This window comes from Gopherus flavomarginatus, chromosome 1, assembly GCF_025201925.1.
Source record: "Gopherus flavomarginatus isolate rGopFla2 chromosome 1, rGopFla2.mat.asm, whole genome shotgun sequence".
NCBI classification, from domain to species: Eukaryota; Metazoa; Chordata; order Testudines; family Testudinidae; genus Gopherus; species Gopherus flavomarginatus.
The window spans coordinates 202430253-202453382 of NC_066617.1; the positions used below are offsets into that span (position 1 = coordinate 202430253).

Below are 23130 nucleotides of genomic sequence, written 5' to 3' on the forward strand. Positions count from 1 at the left end.
TATGTTCTGTATGAAACAGCACCTATTCTCAAGCTTGCATTGTATCACAAACGGAAAAATGAGATTTTTTTCATACTTCTTATAACCTGATTAACTGTGGATATGCGATAATCCCAGTGACTAGAAAAACAGCACACCAAGGCAAAGTGACATACTGTTACAGTACAGTAGAGAGAAAAGGTGGGTAAGGTAATAACTTTTATTGGACCAAATTCTGTTGGTGAGAGAGAAGCTTTTGAATTTACACAGAGCTCTTTCTCAGGTCTGGGGAAAAAAAAACCAAAAAAATTCTCAGATTTGATTAATAGTTCTATGTAAACTCAAAAGTTTCTTCCTTTCATCAACAGCAGTTGGCCCAATAAAAGATATTACCTCACCCTCCCTGTTTCTCTAATATCCTGGGATGAACACAGCTACGACGACACTGCATACTGTTACTCAGGATTAAATCTAACAATGTAATACCTAGATTTCAAAGTGCAAGTGTTCACGGTTTGAACCATCCCTTCCGACAGTGATATTTAGATTGTACCCAACTGCTCTATTAATGTGCTTCAGATCTCAAGCGGTAACAGGACGGATGCTGGTGTGTGTGATGGTAGAAAGGAGAATGGTGTTGGACAAGCTGATCTCATGAACATTAGTATATGACTAGTTATTCTTAAAGAGCAAAAGTGAAAGGGTGTAAATGAAAGAACACAGAAGGTGTTTTAGGAATGATGTCAGAGATGGAAATTCAGTTTACATTTCCTACTATTTAGCAATATAAAAAGGAACAAAGTCTATGTGCAATAAAGTGCATTGAATATTAACATGAATTGAACACTAAAGTGAAAGACTGACCGCATATCTGTGTAATCTTTCATTCACATTTGTCTACCTTAATTTTATAGCTATATAAAAGTGGGATGTTATGAAATGGTTGTAGAACAGTAATTCAAATCTTAAAGGGACACAATAAACTTGAAAACAAATAAGTTTGAAAAAAAAAAAACCCTAAAAAACAAAAAAAACCCAACCTTGTTACAAATAAGTTGTGCCTATCCCTAGAATCCCTCTGCCAATTTTGCTAGTTTTACTACTACATTTTCCTATTTTTTAATATTTTTCTCTTCCCTGTTTAAAAAGAGTATGTCAAAGACTGAAGCAGACTATTTAGATGCTGTCAAATGCAAAAAATAAAACTGAACAATCAGAAAAAATATTTTTTCTCTAACCCCAAAATAATCTTAGATGTTACTTATAACAGTAATAGGAGGGAAAAATCAGACAGATGTGATTTTTAAGTTAATGGTATCTCTTTAAAGTTGATGGAATCATTCTATTAGATTTGATACAGGGAAACGAAAAGTCTCAGTACCAAAACATTCACAGCCCAGACATTATCTTCAGACCCTAGTTACAGCACTATTTGAAGTTGCACACCAATTTACTTCTCAAATATATTACATATCTGTCTCCCAGTCTCAGAAACAAGGAAATTGTGCTTCAGAATTGGATGACTTGTCTTTTTCTTGCTTGATTCTTCTGAACTATTTCCATAGAAACTTTGGCTTCATACAATGGGACTGGTTCATCCAACTGAGGCCTAAAAGGGAGCAATCTGTCAGAACTGTCTGGTGTGCATGCTCAGACCAATAAGAAACATTCCAAGACTATTGCTGTAGACTTTACATTTTACAATGTCAACTTTACTCCTTAAACAAAATGAAAATGTTATAGCTCTGCTAGGATCCCTGGAAGAACTGCAGAGCTGTAAAGCAAACAGGAAACAGAAGTTTAATTCAAGATATCCTGAATTTTTTTTTGGCGGGGGTAGGGCTACTCTTCCCATTCTCTGTGTAAGCAGTGAGGGATCTCCCTTTTCCCACTTATGGCAGCCTCAAATTTTATTGACTCCATCATTCTTCTGACAGAGGAAGCCTAGAAAGATCTACATTTAGAGCTAGCAACACTCTTCAGTCAGGTACTGTGAGCACCACAATGTATTCTCTCCCCGCAAGGAAAGAATGTGCTGCCTCTGTTGGATTTCCAAGCAGTGCTGAACCAAGGAGAGAAAAACCAGGAATTAGACCCAAATCTTCCATATAGTAATGCTGCAGGCTAGTCACACGGATAGACCATAAATAGTTTCATATAAATGATTCAGTAGAATTTTTCTCACTTTGTGTTGACAGTATAGGTGGCAAGAGTTTTCTGAAGAATAGTTATTTCTCACGTTAAAAACTCAGCATTAATTAGAGAGTTTTTTTTCACTATGGTACTTCTGTCTTACCTGAAAACACTATTGGATAACTTCTCCATTACATCTTCTAAGATACGTATCTGAATGGGCTGTTAAGGTAACAATACACACACAAGGGACTGATCTTTAAGTCCACAGTTCTGCTGTCAGATTTGCCCTGGGCAGATCCATGTATCTGTGCAGAGCTCCCAGGGTCACAGCTTAGATGAGATGAGTTAAAGACTGAAAATAAAGTTAATCTGAGGTCCATGTTTGATTATGTGTTACAAACTATGCTTCCTAAAACAAAATAAACAAGGCAGGTAGACGAATGTATCCTCTAACAAATACATCATCAGTTGATCTGACACATTACCTAGGAGTTCTAGTGCTGTATCATAACAATTTTAGAAATAAAACTGTCAAGTTTTACATGATCTGTATGGTGCTACAGCATTAGTTACAATGTCCGTCATTAAACAGAGCATGGTGGTTCCCACTCTTTGGAGAATAATTATGATAGATTTTGGTATGAGTAATCTATATGAATGATGGATAGCTAGTTGTCTGAGGTAAAAATCAAGACAAGCCTGGGAGCAGAAGAACATGTGAAGCAGAACATATGGATTTACTCTCAAGGACATGCACAGTGTATAAATGCTGTGCATTTTCAAGAAATCTATTTTATTTGAACTAATCAGCAACACTAATATCAATGGGAAAAAGACGGTTTTACTAAGATTATGTCTGCTTTACAGATCTTACAGTGGCACAGCTTCAGCTATGCCCTTGTAGGGTCTCCCATGTAGCCGCTCTATGCCGACGGGAGAGAGCTCTCCTGCTAGCATAATTAAATCATCCCCAATGAGTGGTGGCAGCTATGTCAGTGGGAGAGTGTCTCCCGGCGACATAGCGCTGTCCACACCGGTGCATTTGTCAGTGAAACTTATGTCAGTCGGGGATGTCGTTTTTTCCATACTCCTGATTGACAAAAGTTTTACTGACAAAAGTGCTAGCATAGTCATAGTGGTAGCCTTAATTTGTCAGTCACCAGAAAATGTAACTTGGATTCACTCAATTTTAAGAGTAATCAATTTAGTATTCAAAATGTAAGCCATTTCAACCTGATCTCCATGGGATCTCTTCTGATGTTTTTTTTCTGCAATGTTCACACAGATCACATACATATGTTCAATGTTTCAATATAACAATTCAAGGTAATGCTGTTATTCTGTTTGAACAACTTGTGGTAAATAAGGTATGCTCCTTGATTATAGGACAACATAACAGCTTACAAAATAAATCCTGTTTGTTTAGTTAGTTTAAGAGCTAAGAACAAAAAATGTATTTCTCAGAATTATTAGTCATTTTTAAATCAGGAAAATTAATAGAGCTGCACTGAAGTGGAATGTCAACAAATAACTTTTTAAAAAGGATTTCATGATTACTTGTTTCCCCACCCACATATCAATGTTCACATAGACAAGCCCTTTGGAGTGCTTAACTTTGGTTAAACTATTGTGCAATTTAGTTGGGGGAGGGGCACTTCCTTTGTTCCAAGAGTCTCAATGTAGTTAATGCCCTTTTAGAATGCAGAGACTTAATCCTTACATTCCTGTTCTGCTGAACTGCAAAAATGATTCAGCAGATCTCGTGATCTGTGAGGGACCTTAAAACCATCATTACATTTGCAACAAAAAGGTATAGATATTGTTTTTTAATAAAAAGAGCCACTCATCTCTCCAGCAGCGTGCGCATGTGCACAGACACACACACACAGACACACACAGACACACGCGGCTCAATAGAATGTAGGTACATAGAATTTGTAAATAGGGTACAATTTCTTAAAGTACAGTCCTTATGAAGACAAAATTAGAACAATGAGTTATTAAATATTTCAGTGTAGTCATTACAATACACAAGCTAAGGTTTGTAGATGATAAAATTAATGCCTAGAAGAATGGAGAACAAGTAATCCCTACAATTTAAAAGCATAGACAAGATTTGATTTAAGGTGCCAGATCCTCAGCTGGTGTAATTCAACACAACTACATTGCCTTCTATGGAGTTAAGTTGATTTACACTGGTTGATGATCTGGGCCCTAATATTTTACTTTCTTCAAAATATTTGTTTTAGTTTTCTGTTCTGTTTTTCCCAAAGTACAGTAACTCCTCACTTGTCATCCCGGATAGTGTTGTTTTGTTGTTAAGTCACTGATCTATTAGAGAACATACTCGTTTAAAGTTGTGCAATGTTTGTTTATAACAGGAGTCGGCAACCTTTCAGAAGTGGTGTGCCGAGTCTTCATTTATTCACTCTAATCTAAGGTTTCACGTGCCAGTAATACATTTTAACGTTTTTAGAAGGTCTTTCTATAAGTCTATAATATAGAACTAAACTATTGTTGTATGTAAAGTAAATAAGGTTTTTAAAATGTTTAAGAAGCTTCATTTAAAATTAAACTAAAATGCAGAGCCCCCCGGACCGGTAGCCAGGACCCAGGCAGTGAGAGTGCCATTGAAAATCAGCTTGTGTGCTGCCTTTGGCACACGTGCCATAGGTTGCCTACCCCTGGTTTATAACACTGTTTAGCTGCTGCCTGGTGGTGGGCTGGGGCTTGAAACCAGGCTGGGCTGGCAGCGCCCCCATCAGCTCCCCTCCACCAGCACCTCCTGCCCACTGGCGGGCCCCGCAAATCAGCAAATCTCCCCTCCCTCCCTGTGCCTCCTGTCTGCAGCAATCAGCTGTTTCGCTGCATTCAGGAGGCTCTGAGGGGAGGAGGAAATGGGGAGGAGCGAGGATGCAGCATGCTCGGGGGAGAGATGGAGTGGGAGCAGGCATAGGGCAGAGCTGGGGGTTGAGCACTCCCCAGCACGTTGGAAAGTTGGCACCTCTGCAGCTGTGCATGTGCTGTCCGGAGGAGGGAGTGGTGCACACCAAGTGGGTTCATCATCATGTTCAGTTTCCATAGGAAAGCGTTTGCAGCCACTGCTGTGCGTCTGTTGTGTCTCCTCACTCCTGCCTCCCTCGGTGCTGCCTTGTAGAGTGTGAGGCTACATTAACAATAACATGTTAACCCTTGAGGGCTCAGCCGAGTGCTAGTTCATCATTTAGCAGAAAGGCATTCCCTGGGAAATATCTCACCTGATATCAACACTGTTGCTTTAGGAGAAGCTCAGGAAGCTCATTAGCAGGTCCCCAGACAATCCTCTGATTAGAACTCGTTTAAAACTTATGCTGTATATGTATATAATGTTTTTTGTCTGGTGAAAAAAATTTCCGTGGAACCTAACCCCCTCATTTACATTAATTCTTATGGGGAAACTGGATTCACTTAACATCATTTCGCTTAAAGTCCCATATTTCAAGAATATAACTACAACGTTAAGTGAGGAGATACTGTATACACTTAGAGGGAATCTACATAAAAAGTCTGGTCATAGCAATAATGAAATATATATAAAAATGATATTCCAAACAAACAATGGATAGTATGTTTCTGAAGTAGCAAAACATTTAATCACACGGTTAAAATGTAGCATATGCTTAGGAGCTTTGTCAGATTAGAATATATACTAGTAATTTTCTCGTAATTTTCCCCTCACAAGCAGATTAATGGTGATTTTAGATGCTAACCAGTAAAGGATATAAAGATACTTCCCCTGTTGCATATTTGACAAATTCCATACTTCATCATTCAGAAAAGAGACTGTGGCTCCTTTAAGAAACAAGCAATGGCTATCTGGAGGGTCCAGCTTAAAGAAATTAATGGAAACATCATTACATTTTCGCAAGTGAAAATGGTATGAGCCAATCAGATTACTGGATGGTTGGATTTATATTTACTCCTAAAAGATGAGAAAAAACCCTTCCAAATCTATCAGAAATGAACTGATTCATAATAGTTACAACAGTGTAATTTTTTTGAAAAAATGGCACTTGTACAACTGGCAAATTAGCTCAATATTTTAAACCAAACAGATTGAACCCTTCAATAATGGTGTATCCATGCTATTATAGTAATTTCTTTTCTACACCACCACCACTGCTCATACAAAATGACACTGTGATTTGTTATATGATAGAAATAAAGACATTTATTGATGTTGTCGTAGGATAAATACTTCCTGTGGATTTGGAAATAAACATCAAGGTTTGTGTGTGCTTGTGCATGTGTGTGCACAAACTGATTGATATTATTTTAGCAGTGGGAGGCCATTCATCTGAGAGACAGAGTTCTATGGACATTTGGTCTAAAATACTCTGTGGTTAAGAATAAATTGCAGTATTTTGTCCTTACCTGGAGGTTTTTCTCTATGGTTACCCAGTGTCCTCCAACACTAAGAAGCGTAATGATATCATGTTTGTGCGGCAGCAGTTGTGGTTTTAATGTTGACTCATCTTCTTTACTGTATAATCTCACTTTAAAAAAACAAAAAAACAAAACAAAAAAGGAATATAAATTATGTACAATGCCTAACAAAATACTTTTTATATTCAGTTTCTGCTTTATCAAAAGAATATGTTTTGCATATATAACAAAACAGAATCTCATGAAGATTTCTCACTGAAAAGCACGACTTGTACATTTTACATTTTCCTTATTCTTGTTTTTTCAGTTCAGTCTTAAATTGACTCTAAATGTATTTTTCATGGGGTGAAAAACTGTTTTTGAGATACACAATTTGCAGATCAGTGTAGTAGAATACAGACCAAAACAGATGCATGGCAGTGATTAAATACAGCTGAAAATGTTTTTAGTGAAATATACGAACCTCTATGATGCAATACCAGTAACATTATATTAATATATGTTCCTTGTAATAAATAACAACTCAGTGGAAGTTTTTCTAGAAAGTCCCACAAATGTTTTAATTATCATTAAATAGTAATAAAACCTGTTAACTATAAAGCAAGTAGTAGTCTCAGCATAGGAAGTTCATTCATGTTCACTCTGGGCTTTAATGCTCATGCAAGGTGCTGACTGACAGCACTGGAGATTTATGTCCTTACTTTATCCACTAAACAGCAAGAACAGCAGTAGTACAAATTTCCTCCATGCTAGATGAATTTTATTTATTTTAATGATAAAAAAAGTCCCAGTTTTAGTCATTCAGCATCATATATTATCCATGGGAAATAAGTCATTTGCAACGTAACTGTCTAAGGAGTTTTATTTAAAAGTAATTTAATTAGTAAAATGTTTACTTAACAATTAATACTAATCTGTATGACTGTGTAGTAGTACCAGACACTTCCATTAAAGGGTGACGTAATCTCATACGTTTAAGGAGGTCTGGCACTCAGAGGCACAAGTGCATTTGCACATTGTGGGAGAACAGACACAATTGTTGTCTATTATGTAGGTGTGTTTTTTAATTGAAGTGTTTTGCAATTTGTCAAAAATAAAAATATTTAATACCACTCAGCAGAGCAGTTCTGCAGCAGTTACAAACCTCCAGCATCGAGGACAATATCCACTCCCAGCCCGCCTGTTTCCTCCAAACAGCTTTCTGCCACATCAATCTTACCATTTGAGACATCAATGACTCGAGCTAGACAGGACAGGAAGTTTGGTCAATTACAGTAAGAATCTAGAACTTAAACCCAAAGCAGAACACATGCAAATGGAGTTTCTATTCTTTAAAATGAGCTATGAACAAAACTGCAGCAAAGCAAAGAAGTCCAGCAGTTTCTGTTCTCCAAATTATTTAAGACCAGTGATTGAATTTACTGAAACCAAACCACTAAAGGATATTTAACAGCATTTAAGCTCAAAATGAAATACATAGCGGTATTTATGATAAGACAGCATAAAAAAAAATCTATCAGTGATCAAAATTAGATGATGATAGGACTCTGAGGTAATTAGCTATACCAGGGGTTCTCAAACTTCATTGTACTGACACTCCCTTCTGACAACAAAAATTACTACACAACCCCAGGAGAGGGGACTGAAGCCTGAGTGGGTGAGGGAGCCAAAGCAGAAGCCCAAAGGCTTTAGTCTCAAGCAGGGGGCTTGTAATCTGAGTCCTGCTGCCCAGCACTGAAGCCCTTGGGTTCTGGCCCCGGGCTGTGGGGCTCGGGCTTCAGCCCCCAGCAAGTTTAATGGGATTGCCAGGGCTAGCTGAGAACGGGGTCATGACCCGCAGTTTGAGAACCACTGAGCTATATTATAGAAGCAATATGGACTAGAACAGTGGTCCCCATACTCTGGGACTCACCTCCCTAGCGGGGCGCAGAGGAATGTTCAGGAAGGTGTGGCTGGGCCTGGGCCAGCCTGCATGGGGGACGGGGAAGGAGTGGCTCTCAGCCTCACACTGCCCCCTGCTTGGCTCTAGCCCTGCCGCCAACCCCAGCTGCGGCCCTGCAAGCTTGGCTCCTGCCCCACAACCACAGCCCGGCTCCCGATGGGGAAGAGGGAGAGAGGGGTGAGGACAGGTTCCATTATGGGTAAGGGGGGGGGGAATGTGACGGAAAAAAAATGGGAACAACTAGACTAGAGGAATGATCAGAAAGTCATCATTTTTAATCATGGTTGTGTCACTGACTTGCTCTGTGGATTTGAGCAAGTCACTTCATCGCATTCCATCGTGAAGGGGAGAGGGCTAGCTCAGTGGTTTGAGCACTGGCCTGCTAAACCCAGGGTTATGAGTTCAATCCCTGAGGGGGCCACTTAGGGATCTAGGGCAAAATCAGTACTTGGTCCTGCTAGTGAAAGCAGGGGGCTGGACTCAACAACCTTTCAGGGTCCCTTCCAGTTCTGTGTGATAGATATATCCTCATCTAAAAGAACCATGCAATAATGATAACACTTAATTACCTACCTAACAGAAATGCAGTGAAGATTAACATATTACATTTTTTTATATAGATTTTAACCTGTATAGTGCTATTACACAATATCACATTAAAGAATGCTTTCTGGCTCTCTTTTCAAAGCTTTATTGAAGAAAAAGGTGTTGATAAGGTTTATGTTGCACCACCTATTCAGTAGCTCAGGAGTGGGCAAACTTTTTGGCCCGAGGGCCACATCTGGGAATATAAATTGTATGGTGGGGCATGAATGCTCACAAAATTGGGGTTGAGGTGTGTGAAGGGGTACAGGCTCTCGAGTGGGGCTCGGGGTGAGGAGTTTGGGGTGTAGGAGGGTGCTCTGGGCTGGGACTGAGGGGTTCAGAGGGCAGGAGGGAGAATCAGGGCTAGGGCAGGGGGTTGGGGTGCGGGGAGAGGCTCAGGGGTGCAGGCTCTGAGTGGTGCTTACCTCAAGTGGCTCTTGGAAGCATTGGCATGTCCCTTCTCCAGCCCTATGTGGAGGCATGGCCAGGCAGCTCTGCACGCTGCCCCATCCGCAGGCACCATCCCTGCAGCATTCATTGGAGCACCTGAAGGGGCCATTGGAGCACACAGGAGCTGGAGTGGGGCCATGCCACAGCTTCCAGGAGCTGCGTAGTGTGGCCCCCAACCGAGCGCCCTAGCTAGACAGCAGGAGCTCGTGGGCCAGCTTAAAATGGCTTGTGGGCCAGATCCGGCCTGCGGGCTGTAGTTTGCCCACCCCTGAATTAACTGTTTACATACAGTTATGAAAGCAAGACTAAAATCTGATTCCAGTTGCTGGAAATCAAGAACAATGAGGATACAGAAGTAGCCAATTTAAACTTTTTTCCACCTTGTGGAATAAAATAGACATTTCTATTTAAATAAGCTGAATCAGTAAAGTTTTTGCACTTTAAATTAACATAACTGAAATAATTACAAATAAAATTGGAGGTACATATCCAAAACATAAGAGATTAAACTAAAATTTGCAAAGTGAACTTACCAATTAAAGGTTGCCTCGTGCCTTTTTGATATTAAGGAAGAAAAAAGGAGAGAAGAAGAAGAAGGTGTTAAGCAGGCATTTAGGTGAGTCAGTAAATGAAAACAACAACCAAACTTATTTAGGAATTGTAGTGAGGCAGAGTGGCCTTCCTTTAAGCCTGACTGTTACTGAGAAATTGTTTACTTTCTCATTTTTACCATATAATTATAAAATAAATCAATATGAATATAAATATTGTACTTATTTCAGGGTATAGTATACAGAGCAGTATAAGCAAGTCACTGTATGAAATTTTAGTTTGTACTGACTTAGCTAGTGCTTTTTATGTAGCCTGTTGTAAAACTAGGCAACCCATCTAAATGAGTTGATACACCTGCTAGAAGACCTCTGTGTACCCCCAGGGGAACGTGTACCCATGGTGAGAACTACTATGCTAGAGTATTAGTTTCACGGGATGCATCGTGGGTACCCTACTATTTCTTTCATTCATTAATCAAAATGATGCCATGACTGAGAGCATAATTTAATGTTTCTTTTTATACCAAGTATAAATTCTGTAACAGATATATTTCAAAATTATTTAACATCTATTTTAAAAAGTGGGTGATTGGTAACCAATTGTGAGGTGGCAGTCTAGTTATTTGTCTAAAATGTGAGGTAACAGTCTAGTTATTTGGAACCACTTCATTCACATACAGAACATTTAGTGCTATATTCAATGAATATTTATAAATTTTGCACTTTAGGTCAATGTGCTCCAGCCTATAATTCAAATGTGTTAGTCACTGTTTAAACCCACTTCTTGCCGGCAAGGTGCAATAACAATTTTTCAACCGGTGCAGACAAGGCTTATCTGTGTAATAAATCATTTTACAAAATCAAAGATCCTCCATATTTTATAGAAATTAAAAAAAAACAAACAACCAAATATTTATTGCAAGGTTCGCCAAGTCTTCTGTGACCAGCACAATCACATTAGCTCTCTAGAAGCAATATATGGTTCTGACTAACAGTTTCAATGTACCTTAGACAGGTCTTTAGTCCTTCCCTCCTGCTTCCACTGAACTTAATGATGAGCAGTTCGTAAAGCAACACTTTTCATGACTTGAAGCCACCATTTATCCAATACCTAGTATTACACAGTATGAAAGCTGTCCAGTATCAAACACCTGCTATTTACTATACTGAGAAGGCTCAGAGGGAACCATGACATCAACACACAGGAGAGCTGTCACAGGGAACATATATAAATAAACTTTGCAGCTGATTACCATAAGTACACATTTCTTTTTTATGTCTCTTCTGCACTGTACTAGAAATACATTACGCTCATACTTATGTTCATATTCTGTCCCGATTCTGAAATTAACATTAGAATTCACTAGTTTAACATACTTCCTCTGTTTTGCTATTGTCTTTAGTCAACAAATTATTGAAAGCATATGTGAAAACAGCTTCCTGTATACAGACCAAATATTAATACCTATCTTTCAAGTGAAACTTGTACTAAATTTACACAATTTACACATTTTGGAAAAGGCAAGATTTTATGCTTACATTGTCTTTTAAAAAAAATCTAAAATACACAAATGAGATCTATTTTTACACTATATATGAGACTATCCCTATCAAAAACAATCTTTTGACTCCCAAGAATAGTGTCCCAATACCTTACTCCAAAAAATCCTAATGTATGTCACAACAAACTGGGAACTGAAGGGTCATAGACGAACATGCACCTGAAGCTTAATCCGAAACCCACTGAAGTCAATGGAATGACACTGGCTCAAATTTCCAGAGGATTAGATTCCTAATTATACAACTTCACTGATTTTCTGACAAAGAAATTAGACCAGTATCATGAAACTGAGCTCCCTCTTGTTTCTGTAACAACTTAAAACTAATTCCCCATAGTTTGTTCCAATTCTGAATTCAATTCAATTCGTTTCAATTCAGATTTTAGGCAGCTAAATACTATACCTCGGGCTCACGATTATGTCATAAAGACTTCAGGTACAGAGATTGATTCTGTGCTACTGATGGTCAGGTAACATTTTCTTTCTACTCTCGAGCAATGTTATTTACTACATGAAGAGACTGCCCAAGCAGTCTGACTAAAACCAGGCATTAAGTGTCTTTTTGCTAGATAAGAAGTATTGGGAAGTAGCCAACACCATAACAGATGTGAAGATCGAAAAGTCCTGTTAAATACATCTAAAAATAAATGTTAACTGCATTTGAATGGAAATTAGACTAAACTTTTACACTATATATGAGACTATTTATTTTTAAGTTTGAATTTTAGATTTCAGTCATTAAAATAAATAAAAACGTCAAACTGAAAAAATATATTTCAAATGATTGTTCCCACAAAGAGTAGTGTCAAAGAATATAACTTACCCACAGGAGGTCTAAGCCTCTCCAAGTACTGCTTGTCTTCAAGACTATATGCTGTAGAAATTACTTTGGCTCCTCTGTGCTGTGCTAACTGAATAGCTATTGTACCAAATGGCTGCAGGGAAAAATTATATATCAGTTTATTTACAGTAATGAAATGTAGTTGGCAAAGAAGAGTTTTATTACAAGGGTAGCTCTAGAGCGATCAAAGGACACCTTGAAACAGGCTTAATATTTTGATGTCTTAATGAAATATGGCCCTAGGGGCCTGCTCTTGTGCTCACTGAAGTCAATGGAAGTCTTTTCACTGACTTTAATGGGCTTTGGCTCAGGCTCTAGGAGATTAACAATCTCCTTCCAGAGAAGCTGTAGCTTGAATTCCAGCTCCACTGTATAAAGTATTGTAAATGCAGCTGCAATTTCTGAGTATGTCTGTAGAAGAGAGGAAGTCTTTGCATTTGGTTGCTACTTGAAGGATGACATGCTCCCTAGTGAGGAGCTCCAAGCACTTATCTTGTGTATGTTGCAAAGCTATATTTACATTGATGGTTCTTTGCTCAAGTGAACCTAACAGCTGCACCAGCAGTTAAGAGGGCAGGTATTGAAAACTGAACAACAATGTAAGAGAAATTGAAAAGCGGTGGTGGTGAAAGAGGTCAAACTAAAGAAATCATCTTCCATCTACAGCTGAAGGATCAATATAAAGAGTGTGTCAAAGCAGAGCAAAGCTTCCCACACAACATGGATAGGACTGTACAACTGGCCCAATGTTTTAGGGGCGCCCCTTCTTATCCTTGTGAATCATCTACTGAAAGACAAAGGAAGAGGATACCAGACTTGATTAGTCCAATCTGTCATTGTAAACACTATGTTCCTGGGTAAATTCCTTGATAAAATTAAATTACTAGGGCTGTCGATTAATCACAGTTAACTCATGCAATTAACTCAAAAAAATTAATCGTGATTAATCACAGTTTTAATCTCACTATTAATCACTATTCTATTGTTTGAAATTCATTGAATACTTTGGATGTTTTTTTACATTTTAAAATATATTGATTTCAATTACAACACAGAATACAAAAAGTGTACAGTGCTCACTTTATATTATTATTTTTGGTTACAAATATTTGCACTATAAAAATGATAAACAAAAGAAATAGTATTTTTAAATTCACCTCCTACAATACTGTAGTGCAATCTCTTTATTGTGAAACTACAACTTACAAATGTAGATTTTTTTTTCTTACATAACTGCCATTAAAATAAAACAATGTAAAACTTTAGAGCCTACAAGTCCACTCAGTCCTACTTCTTGTTCAGCCAATCGCTAAGAGAAACAAGTTTGTTTACATTTACAGGAGATAATGTTGCCTGCTTCTTGTTTACAATGTCACCTGAAAGTGAGAATGGGTGTACACTTTGGTAGCCAGCACTCCAAGGAATTTACGTGCCACATATGCTAAACATTCGTATTCTCCTTCATGCTTCAGCCACTATTCCAGATGATGTGCTTCCATGCTGATGACACTCGTTAAAAAAATAATCTGTTAATTACATTTGTGACTCAACTCCTTGGGGGAGAATTGTATGTCTCTTGCTCTGTTTTACCTGTATTCTGCCATATATTTCAAGTTATAGTAGTCTCGAATGATGACCCAGCAGATTGTTCCTTTTAAGAACAATTTACTGCAGATTTGACAAAACACAAGGATGGTACCAATATGAGATTTCTAAAGATAGCTACAGCACTTGACCCAAGGTTTAATAATCTGAAGTGTCTTCCAAAATCTCAGCCGGATGAGGTGTGGCGCATGTTTTCAGAAGTCTTAAAAGAGCTAAACTCTCATGTGGAAACTGCAGAATCAGAACCACCAAAAAAGAAAATCAACCTTCGGACGGTGGCATCTGACTCAGATGATGAAAATGAACATGTGTCAGTCCACGATGCTTTGGATCTTTATCGAGCAGAACCAGTCATCAGCATGGGCACGTCTTCTGTAACGATGGTTGAAGCATGAAGGGACATATGAATCTTTAGTATATCTGGCACATAAATATCTTGTGACACAGCTACAACAATGCCGTGTGAATGCCTGTTCTCACTTTCAGGTGACACTGTAAACAAGAAGCGGGCAGCATTATCTCCTGCAAATGTAAACAAACTTGCTTGTCTGAGTGACTGGCTAAACAAGAACTAGGACTGAGCGGACTTGTAGGCTCCAAAGTTTCACATTGTTTTATTTTTGCATGCAGTTTTTTTTTTGTACGTGGTTCTATATTTGTAAGTTTAACCTTCATGAAAAAGAGATTGCACTACAGTACTTGTATTAGGTGAACTGAAAAATTATTTCTTATGTTTTTTACAGTGCAAATATTTATAATAAAAAATAAAAATAAAGTGAGCACTGTATACTTCGTATTCTGTGTTGTAATTTAAATCAATATATTTGACAATGTAGAAAACATCCCAAAATATTTAAATAAATCAAATTCTATTATTGTTTAACAGTGCGATTTAATCACATGATTAATCATTTGCCAACCCTATAAATTACTATATACGAGTAGGAAATAATCTGTTCCTAAATTATTTTAAAGATATGCCTTTAGGATGTTATTGTTACCTACACTTGCTCCATCCATTACTAGTACTGTTTTTCCAGGAGAAACATGGGAAAGATAATGTAGGGCTGTGTATGCTCGCAGCCCATCACGAATAGTCCCTGCTGCTTCAACCCAAGGGACTTTTTCTGGTTTATGAACTGTATAAAAAAGAACAAACAAACAGAGAAGGAAAGAAAGGAATAGGTTTTGTAAAGACTTGACATTTCAATAAAAACAATGTTAACAAGTTTTTATCTCTAGATCCTTAGTCATTTTCTATACAAATAGAGGAAGAAATGACAAACACCAGTCATTTCCTCTAAATCAAGTCAACTACATAAGAATGGCCATACTGGATCAGACCAAAGGTCCATCTAGCCAAGTATCCTGTCTTCCGACAGTGGCCAATGCCAGGTGCCCCAGAGGGAATGAACAGAACAGGTAAACATCAAATGATCCATCCTGTTTCCCATTCCCCAGCTTCTGGCAAACAGAGGCTAGGGACACCATCCCTGTCCATTCTGGCTAAAAGCCATTGATGGACCTACCCTCCATGAATTTATCTAGTTCTTTTTTTAACCCTGTTATGGTCTTGGCCTTCACAACATCCTCTGGCAAAGATTTCCACAGGTCGACTGTGCATTGTGTGAAAAAAATACTTCGTTTGTTTTAAACCTGCTGCCTATTAATTTAATTGGGTTATCTCTAGTTCTTGTGTTATGAGGAGGAGTAAATAACACTTCCTTATTTACTTTCTCTACACCAGTCATGATTTTATAGACCTCTATCATATCCCCCCTTAATCGTCTCTTTTTCAAGCTGAAAAGTCCCAATCTTATTAATCTCTCCTCACACTGAAGTTGTTCCATACCCCTAACCCTTTTCCAATTCCAATATATCTTTTTTGAGATGGGGAGACCATATCAGCACACACTATTCAAGATGTGGGCGTATCATGGATTTATACAGAGGCAATATGGTATTTTCTATCTTATTATCTATCCCGTTTTTAAATTATTTCCAACATTCTGTTCACTTTTTTGACTGCTGCTGCACACTGAGTGGATGTTTTCAGAGAACTATTCACAATGACTCCAAGATCTCTTTCTTGAAGGTTAACAGCGAATTTAGACCCCATCATTTTATATGTGTAGTGGGAATTATGTTTTCCAATGTGCATTACTTTGCATTTATCAATACTGAATTTCATCTGCCATTTTGTTGCCCAGTCACCCAGTTTTGTGACTTCCTTCTGTAGTGCTTCGCAGTCTGCTTGGGACTTAACTATCTTGAGTAGTTTTGTATCATCTGCAAATTTTGCCACCACATTGTTTACCCCTTTTTCCAGATCATTAATGAATATGTTGAATATGACTGGTCCCAGTACAGACCGCGGAGAGGGCCACCACTATTTACCTCTCTCAATTCTGAAAACTGACCATTTATTCCTATCCTTTGTTCCTTATCTTTTAACCAGTTACCAATCCATGAGAGAACCTTCCCTCTTATCCACGACAGCTGTAATTGCTGGGATCACTTATGGAACGCTTTTTAAAAATTGGTGTCACATTAGCTATCCTCCAGTCATTTGGTACAGAAGCTGATTTAAATGATAGGTTACAAACTACAGTTAGCAGTTCTTTAATTTCACATTTGAGTTCCTTCAGAACTCTTGGGTGAATACCATCTGGTTCTGGTGATTTATTACTGTTCAGTTTATCAATTTGTTCTCTATGCTAGACTTTATTCCAACTGGGTTGGGATACCTTCCTATCTCAATGTCAAACTCTCAACTAAACTTTTAAAATTACCTACATTAGAAAGAAATATCACTAGACCTGGAATTTCTAGTTTATAAAGTGATTTTGTTCTGTTACTCTGCCAGGTTCCCGAGCATCTGGGAGGAATGGGCAAAAGTCCATTACACATGTGAGGACATTTTGGTGCAGAATAGTGGTAGAAAGTAGAATCCCTAAGCATTGCTATCCTGTCCTCTATCTCTTCATCGTCTTGTTGCATGATATTACATTACACTGTAAAATATAAGGCTGAAAAAGCATTCGATGCCCATCTATTATAAAATGAGTTTTGAAAAAAATAAGTTCCAGCTTGTGCTGAAATAGAACCACAAACACACGAGTGGGAATGTACTTGTTACATTTTTCTGTTTCTGGCTCCTCAATGTGAAAGGTAGTACTCCTCTACCTCGATATAACACTATCCTCAGGAGCCAAAAAATCTTACTGCATTATAGGTGAAACCACATTATATCAAACTTGCTTTGATCCACCGGCGTGCGCAGCCCCTCTCCCCCCCGGAGCACTGCTTTACCGCATTATATCCGAATTCATGTTATATCGGGTCGCGTTATATCAAGGTAGAGGTGTACAGAGATTTTTCCTATTTTTTAATTTTGTATTTTAATTTGAACCCAGGGAAGGATTGCTGCAAAGAAGCAAATGCCTGTCTCCATTCTGTGGTAAAATCCAACGTAATTACAATACATGCAACAGCATTGCACTATTATCTTTATGTAATGGAGGAGAGAAGCAGTGAGAGACAAAAAAGCATCCTTTAAAAAGTGGAAGTTAAATCCTAGTGAGGGATATAAAAAGGAGAGTAAACTCTGGCAAATGACGTGTAAAAATATAATTAGGAAGCCTAAAAAAGGATTTGAAGAACAGCTAGCCAAAGACTCAAAAAGTAATAGCAAATTTTTTTTAAAGTACATCAGAAGCAGGAAGCCTGCTAAACAACCAGTGGGGCCACTGGACAATTGAGGTGCTAAAGAAGCACTCAAGGACGGTAAGGCCATTGTGGAGAAACTAAATGAATTCTTCAAATCGGTCTTCAAGGCTGAGGATGTGAGGGAGATTCCCAAACTTGAACCACTTTTTTTAGGTGACAAATCTGAGGAACTGAGACTGAGGAGGATTTGGTTATTAGAGGAGGATTTGGAACAAACTGATAAACTAAATAGTAGTAAGGGACTAGGACCAGGTGGTATTCACCCAAGAGTTCTGAAGGAACTCAAATGTGAAACAGCAGACCTACTAACTATAGTTTGTAACCTATCATTTAAATCAGCTTCTGTACCAAAGGATTGGAGGACAGCTAATGTGATGCCAAGCAAGTGAGTTTCATCTCCCTGAGGCAGTGGAAAGACAGCGTGTAGATAGAACCTGGACTGCCTTTTAAATATGAGGAACAAAAGATTTGAGACTCAGATTGCACAGCTTCTGCTCTCCCCACGATACTATTTGAGGAAAAAGTGATTATTGGGTTGTCCAAATATCTCTGTTGATGCACTGGAGAACTCTAGAATTATCTCAGACACTGTGTGAGTCAGTTAATGACACTGCACATAGTAAACTATACAGGAAAACACAGGAAATCTTAAAAGGGTTTCCTTCTGTAGTAAGTATGTATAGTTAACCAGCACATATTTGTCACTTTTATATAACTCCTGATTTTCCTTAGCCTGTGTGTGGTGGGGCACCTGCCCCACACTGGGGCTCTAAAGGGTTAATAGAGCCCTAGGAAGGCTGCGCAGGAGGCTGCCAATCAGAGAAGGGATGAAGGGAGCAGCCAATCAGGGCCATATAAAAAGGGAGCTACAGGGCAGAGGAGGGCAGTTCTCTGCTGGGAGCCCAGGGAGGATGGAAGGACTGTGTCTCTGTAGGGCTGAGAAAACTGCCAGCACCCTGGACAGAGCAGTATTGCTAACAGGGACTGGGGAAGTGGGAGACAGCGCCTGGCTGGCTGCTGAGGTTTGCAGGCTGAGGCCTTGAGGCAAGGGTAAAGAGGATGCTGGGGCCACGAAGTGGCCAGACAACTTGCTGCAGTACCCTCTAAGGGAAGTGGCTGAACAGCAGACTGCAGGTTCCCCAGAAGGAGGAAGAAGATGCAGTGGTCCATGGAGAAATGTGGGTCCTAGAGTAGGAGTGCTGGTGTTGAGGCACCATCAGAGAAGGGTGCACTGGGGAACAGAGCTAACCCTCAAGACAGGCAGCAGGAGGCACCAGAGTGGGGAGCGCACCCCATTGCACTGTGGTTTTAAGTGTTAGAGTAATAAACCTTTATTTTCAATATTCATAAACCTGTGACTGTTATTTTACAGACATAAGGAATCATAACCAGGAAGGGATTGAACCTTAAAATGATCTAACCTAGATAATACACTACTTGGTTACATCCAATATATAGGGATCAGGGAGACAATATTTTTCTCAAAATAATTTACACAGTTGAAGTGGAGTAGGGGGTTTCGTGTCAGTATAAACAAGTTTACATTATCCTAGAACCCCTACCCCCCAGAGCAGTTAATGTTTGCTTCTCCATGGATGGGTTCAGAAGAATAGAAAGAAACTGTTAGGATACAATACAATTTCTTTAAGATAAATACCTTGAGCAAGTCATTTCACTAACCAAGAGGTTGTGGCAGAGCCAGGAATGGAACCCAAGTGTTTTGACTTCCAGTCCAGTCACTATCCACTAGACAATGCTGCCTCCAGGAAAGACAAACAGAACCCAAAGAAGGAAATGTCGGCATAATCAACAATACCATGTTTTCCCTGAGTTTCTGATCTTTGGAATTTGCCTTCTCACCCCACTCTAGTCTGTTAGTGTACATTACATGTGTTCCTTTGATCCTAAAGCAATGATGATTCAGGATTAGAGGTCGATGCTAGGAGGAGAAGCAGTAATAAGCAAGAGTGGAAGTTGTTTTTCAAAATGTTTATCTGTGAGGTAGGTAGGGTAAATTAGTGGGAAAAGAAAAGTGAAGCACTGAGGGAAGTTAGGTGAAATAAGAGATGAGTCAGCTTGTGTAGTTTAGTCAGAACATAATGGCACTGCTGCTATTGTTCAAAGAAAGTCTATGAGTACACAATATTCAAGGTTTCTGTGAAAGGCAGAGTAGATAGTGAGACATCTGAGCGCTGCTATTATGCATAGACAGAGCAATGGTTACAATTCACTGGCTGTCTATAAGAGAGTACTTTGGGTTTTTACATCTATAATCACCTTAAATATTAACAAGTGTCATGATCTACTTACCCAAATAATGCTCATGAACTAGAGCAACTTCACAGAGGCCAGACTCTTCTGAATCCAGGGGCAAGATTCCTGAAAATTTTCAACAAAAGTCTTGAATTCAATACATGTGTATATTACAAATGAAATAAGTTGAGTGTTCCCAGCTGAACCATTAGTGCAGTTTTGTCTACATCACAGTTCCTCTTTTCTCATTTCTATATAATGCAGTTGAAAGTGTCACAGTCTGGATTATTACAATGCTTTAGGTAAAGACAAATGATTTAATGGTGCCACATGTGTTCAAAGTGGTCCTCCAGCATTTTCTTTTCTTGATGATAAAGTGGTATTCTGCTGTTGGTACTTTGGTTCCTCGTCTGCTCATGAATGAACTCACCTCACACTGCTCCCATGTTGTCTAGCTGCTTCTGCAGTATCTGTGATAAGCACTCCTCTTTCGACTCTACATGAGTGCATTACACACTACAGGAAGAAGAGAGCTCACACTGCAGGTGGGCCCAGATAGGGTCAGATGTTGAAGTTTCTATTGATGGGTAGGTATTAATACTCAGTCTTTATACAGGAAGCTGTTTTCACATATGCCTTCAGCTGTGGTGCTTGTACATGACTGCAACTCATTACCAAGACACTTCTCTAATTAAATATCGCTCAGGTTTAGTAGCTGCCAAAATTCCCCCCTTCACAAGTCCCATTTACTTAATAAAAGGCCAATCTACAATTCTTGAATTTACAATTAAACTATTGCTCTAAAAAGAAAGATATCTTAGCAGAGCATTCTCTTTCTCTGTGTAATATATTCTGATGCATATTCTAATTAAGATTACCTACTTAATCTAATCACGTTCATCAGTCAAATTAAAAAGAAAAAGGAGAAAGTCCTCTTCCAAGTATAAACTCTTAGATTTTAAGATTGAGGATAATTCAATAATTGGTATGCTCATAGTTATATACAGACCATGGACCCATTCTTGCAACCTTTACTCATGGGAATAGTATCAATGAACTCAGTGGTACTTACTTCATGATTAATGACTGATCTATAAATAAGGGCTACAGTATCAGGCTCAATCTATTTTATTTGTTGTAAACCTCCGTGAGAAGTACACACTGGTACTACACACGAAGTTCTAAGCAGTTTTGGATAAGTCTAGTAATGACACTACGATAACTAATCTATGCTTTTTTAAAGTCTGTTCAATTTATTAATAAATTAACTCCGTAGGCAAGCAAACTGCTATACAAAATCCACCGTCCTTTAAATCCCCTATCTATTAAATATGGATAGGCACATTACAACGGCAATTTGGAAATGTATTTGTGAAAATTTTATTTGTGTAGGGAAGAGTTTCATAAGTGGACTTCATATTGTTGTAGTATCTTCAGTATGGGATGCATAAATTTAAAGAGTTGTTTTGAAAGGGAAAGTCAAAAGACTTCAGTATTTGAAAAGAAAACTAAAGATACTTTTAAAATATCTTGAAACTGTTTTTTTTTGCCTTGAATGTAATTCTGGTTCTGTTGAGATAAGTGATAATCAACAAATAGCAATTTTGAAAAATATAAAACAAACTGCTTCTCTTTTTCCAGATACAAGTAAAAACAATAGGCCTGATTCTACGATTTTGGATGTCAGTTTCACACAAGTGTAACTCCATTGTTGTCAACTGAGTTACTTCACGTATACATCAGCATAAGACCAGAGTCAAATCTTTAATATTATCCACACCACTTCAATAACTTTTCACAGCTTCATTTGACCCTTGCAAATCTCTCTTTACAGTACTTTTCAGCTTTGTTTTCCTTCAATGACTGGGACCAGTTATGTTTCATGAACTAGATCACAAGGTCAATACAATACATAATTTTTAAAAGTACTGAACACATATGGCCCCAATTCAGCGATATACTTAATCACCTGTGCAGTTCCACTAAAGTCAATGTGACTACTCAGCCACTCAGAATTAACCAGTTCAAAAAAGAACTAGATAAATTCATGTAGGATAGACAGGATGGGCATGGAAGGTGTCCCTAGCCTTGGTTTGCCTGAAGCTGGGTATGAGTGACAGGGGATGTATCACTTGATGATTACCTATTCTGTTCATTCCCTCTGGGGCACCTGGCACTGGCGACTGTTGGAAGACAGGACACTGGGCTAGATGGACATTTGGTCTGACCCAGTATGGCTGTTCTTATGTGCATAAATTTTACAGGATCAGGGCCAAATAACTGCAAAACACTGGACTATAAATAATGTTTTAGTTTATCAGGCAGATCTAAAGTCTTTACAAACTGTACATTACTACATCATTTCTGAAAGCATAAGAATTGTTTATTATTAAAGAAGTAAATGGAAAATGTGAACATTAATTTTATTTCACTAAACTTGAAACTAATAATGAAAAAGGGCTTTCAAAATTCAGGAAATCCTGGAAAAAGTTTTCAAGTGATTTAGAACTTTTTATCTGGAGATTTTTTTAAATTAGTTAATATTATTTTTGGGGGAACAATGGTGAGCACTTGGGTGAGTTTCCCTAGCGGGAAGTCCATAATAAGACACAGAGCAGGGCTCCCATCCACTTAAAAAAAATTTTTTTTAAAAGGTCCATTTTCATTAAAAATTTAGACATGAAAGTGAAAAACTGTGTGAATTAAAAATGAAGGCTGAGGTACTAAAACATCTTGAATGCATCTGTTATTTTTAAAAGGCCCTGGAGTTAGCAAAGCACCTAAGCATGCACGTAATTTTAAGCAAATCAGTAATTCCACTGAAGTCAATGAGACTATTCATGTGCTTAAAGTTACATGTGTGTTCAAATGCTTTGCTCGATCAGGACCTAAATGATTTAGAATGTCAAAGTGAACAAACCTCAGTGAACTAGGATGAGCAGCAAAGATCAGATCAGTAAAAGTTTCTGTATGAATATTTTTTTTTTTAGCAACTTCTAGAAAAACAGCAAAAGGGATATAAAATAATGAATGATGCCACCTTGTATGTCCACACAAATGGATAAAAAACACATG

The 23130-nt window shown here is 38.3% G+C and overlaps 1 protein-coding gene across 6 annotated transcripts in view; it reads right to left on the minus strand.

Annotated features, from left to right (window-relative positions):
* Window positions 1-705: 705 nt before the first annotated feature.
* CRYZL1 (crystallin zeta like 1) overlaps window positions 706-23130 on the minus strand; it is a 30449-nt gene continuing 8024 nt past the window's right edge. For 5 of the 6 annotated variants that reach the window (XM_050929526.1, XM_050929515.1, XM_050929521.1 and 2 more), the window contains 9 exons: window positions 20113-20181; window positions 15079-15212; window positions 12451-12562; window positions 10051-10071; window positions 7685-7783; window positions 6529-6650; window positions 5878-5983; window positions 2276-2321; window positions 706-1588 (listed from right to left, as the gene is read on the minus strand). In XM_050929526.1, coding sequence (XP_050785483.1) covers window positions 1489-1588; window positions 2276-2321; window positions 5878-5983; window positions 6529-6650; window positions 7685-7783; window positions 10051-10071; window positions 12451-12562; window positions 15079-15212; window positions 20113-20181 — 809 coding nt within the window. In that variant the 3' untranslated portion in view covers window positions 706-1488. Of the gene's footprint in view, window positions 1589-2275; window positions 2323-5874; window positions 5984-6528; window positions 6651-7684; window positions 7784-10050; window positions 10072-12450; window positions 12563-15078; window positions 15213-20112; window positions 20182-23130 lie in introns of all 6 variants that reach the window. The other variant, XM_050929533.1, reaches the window with a different exon arrangement.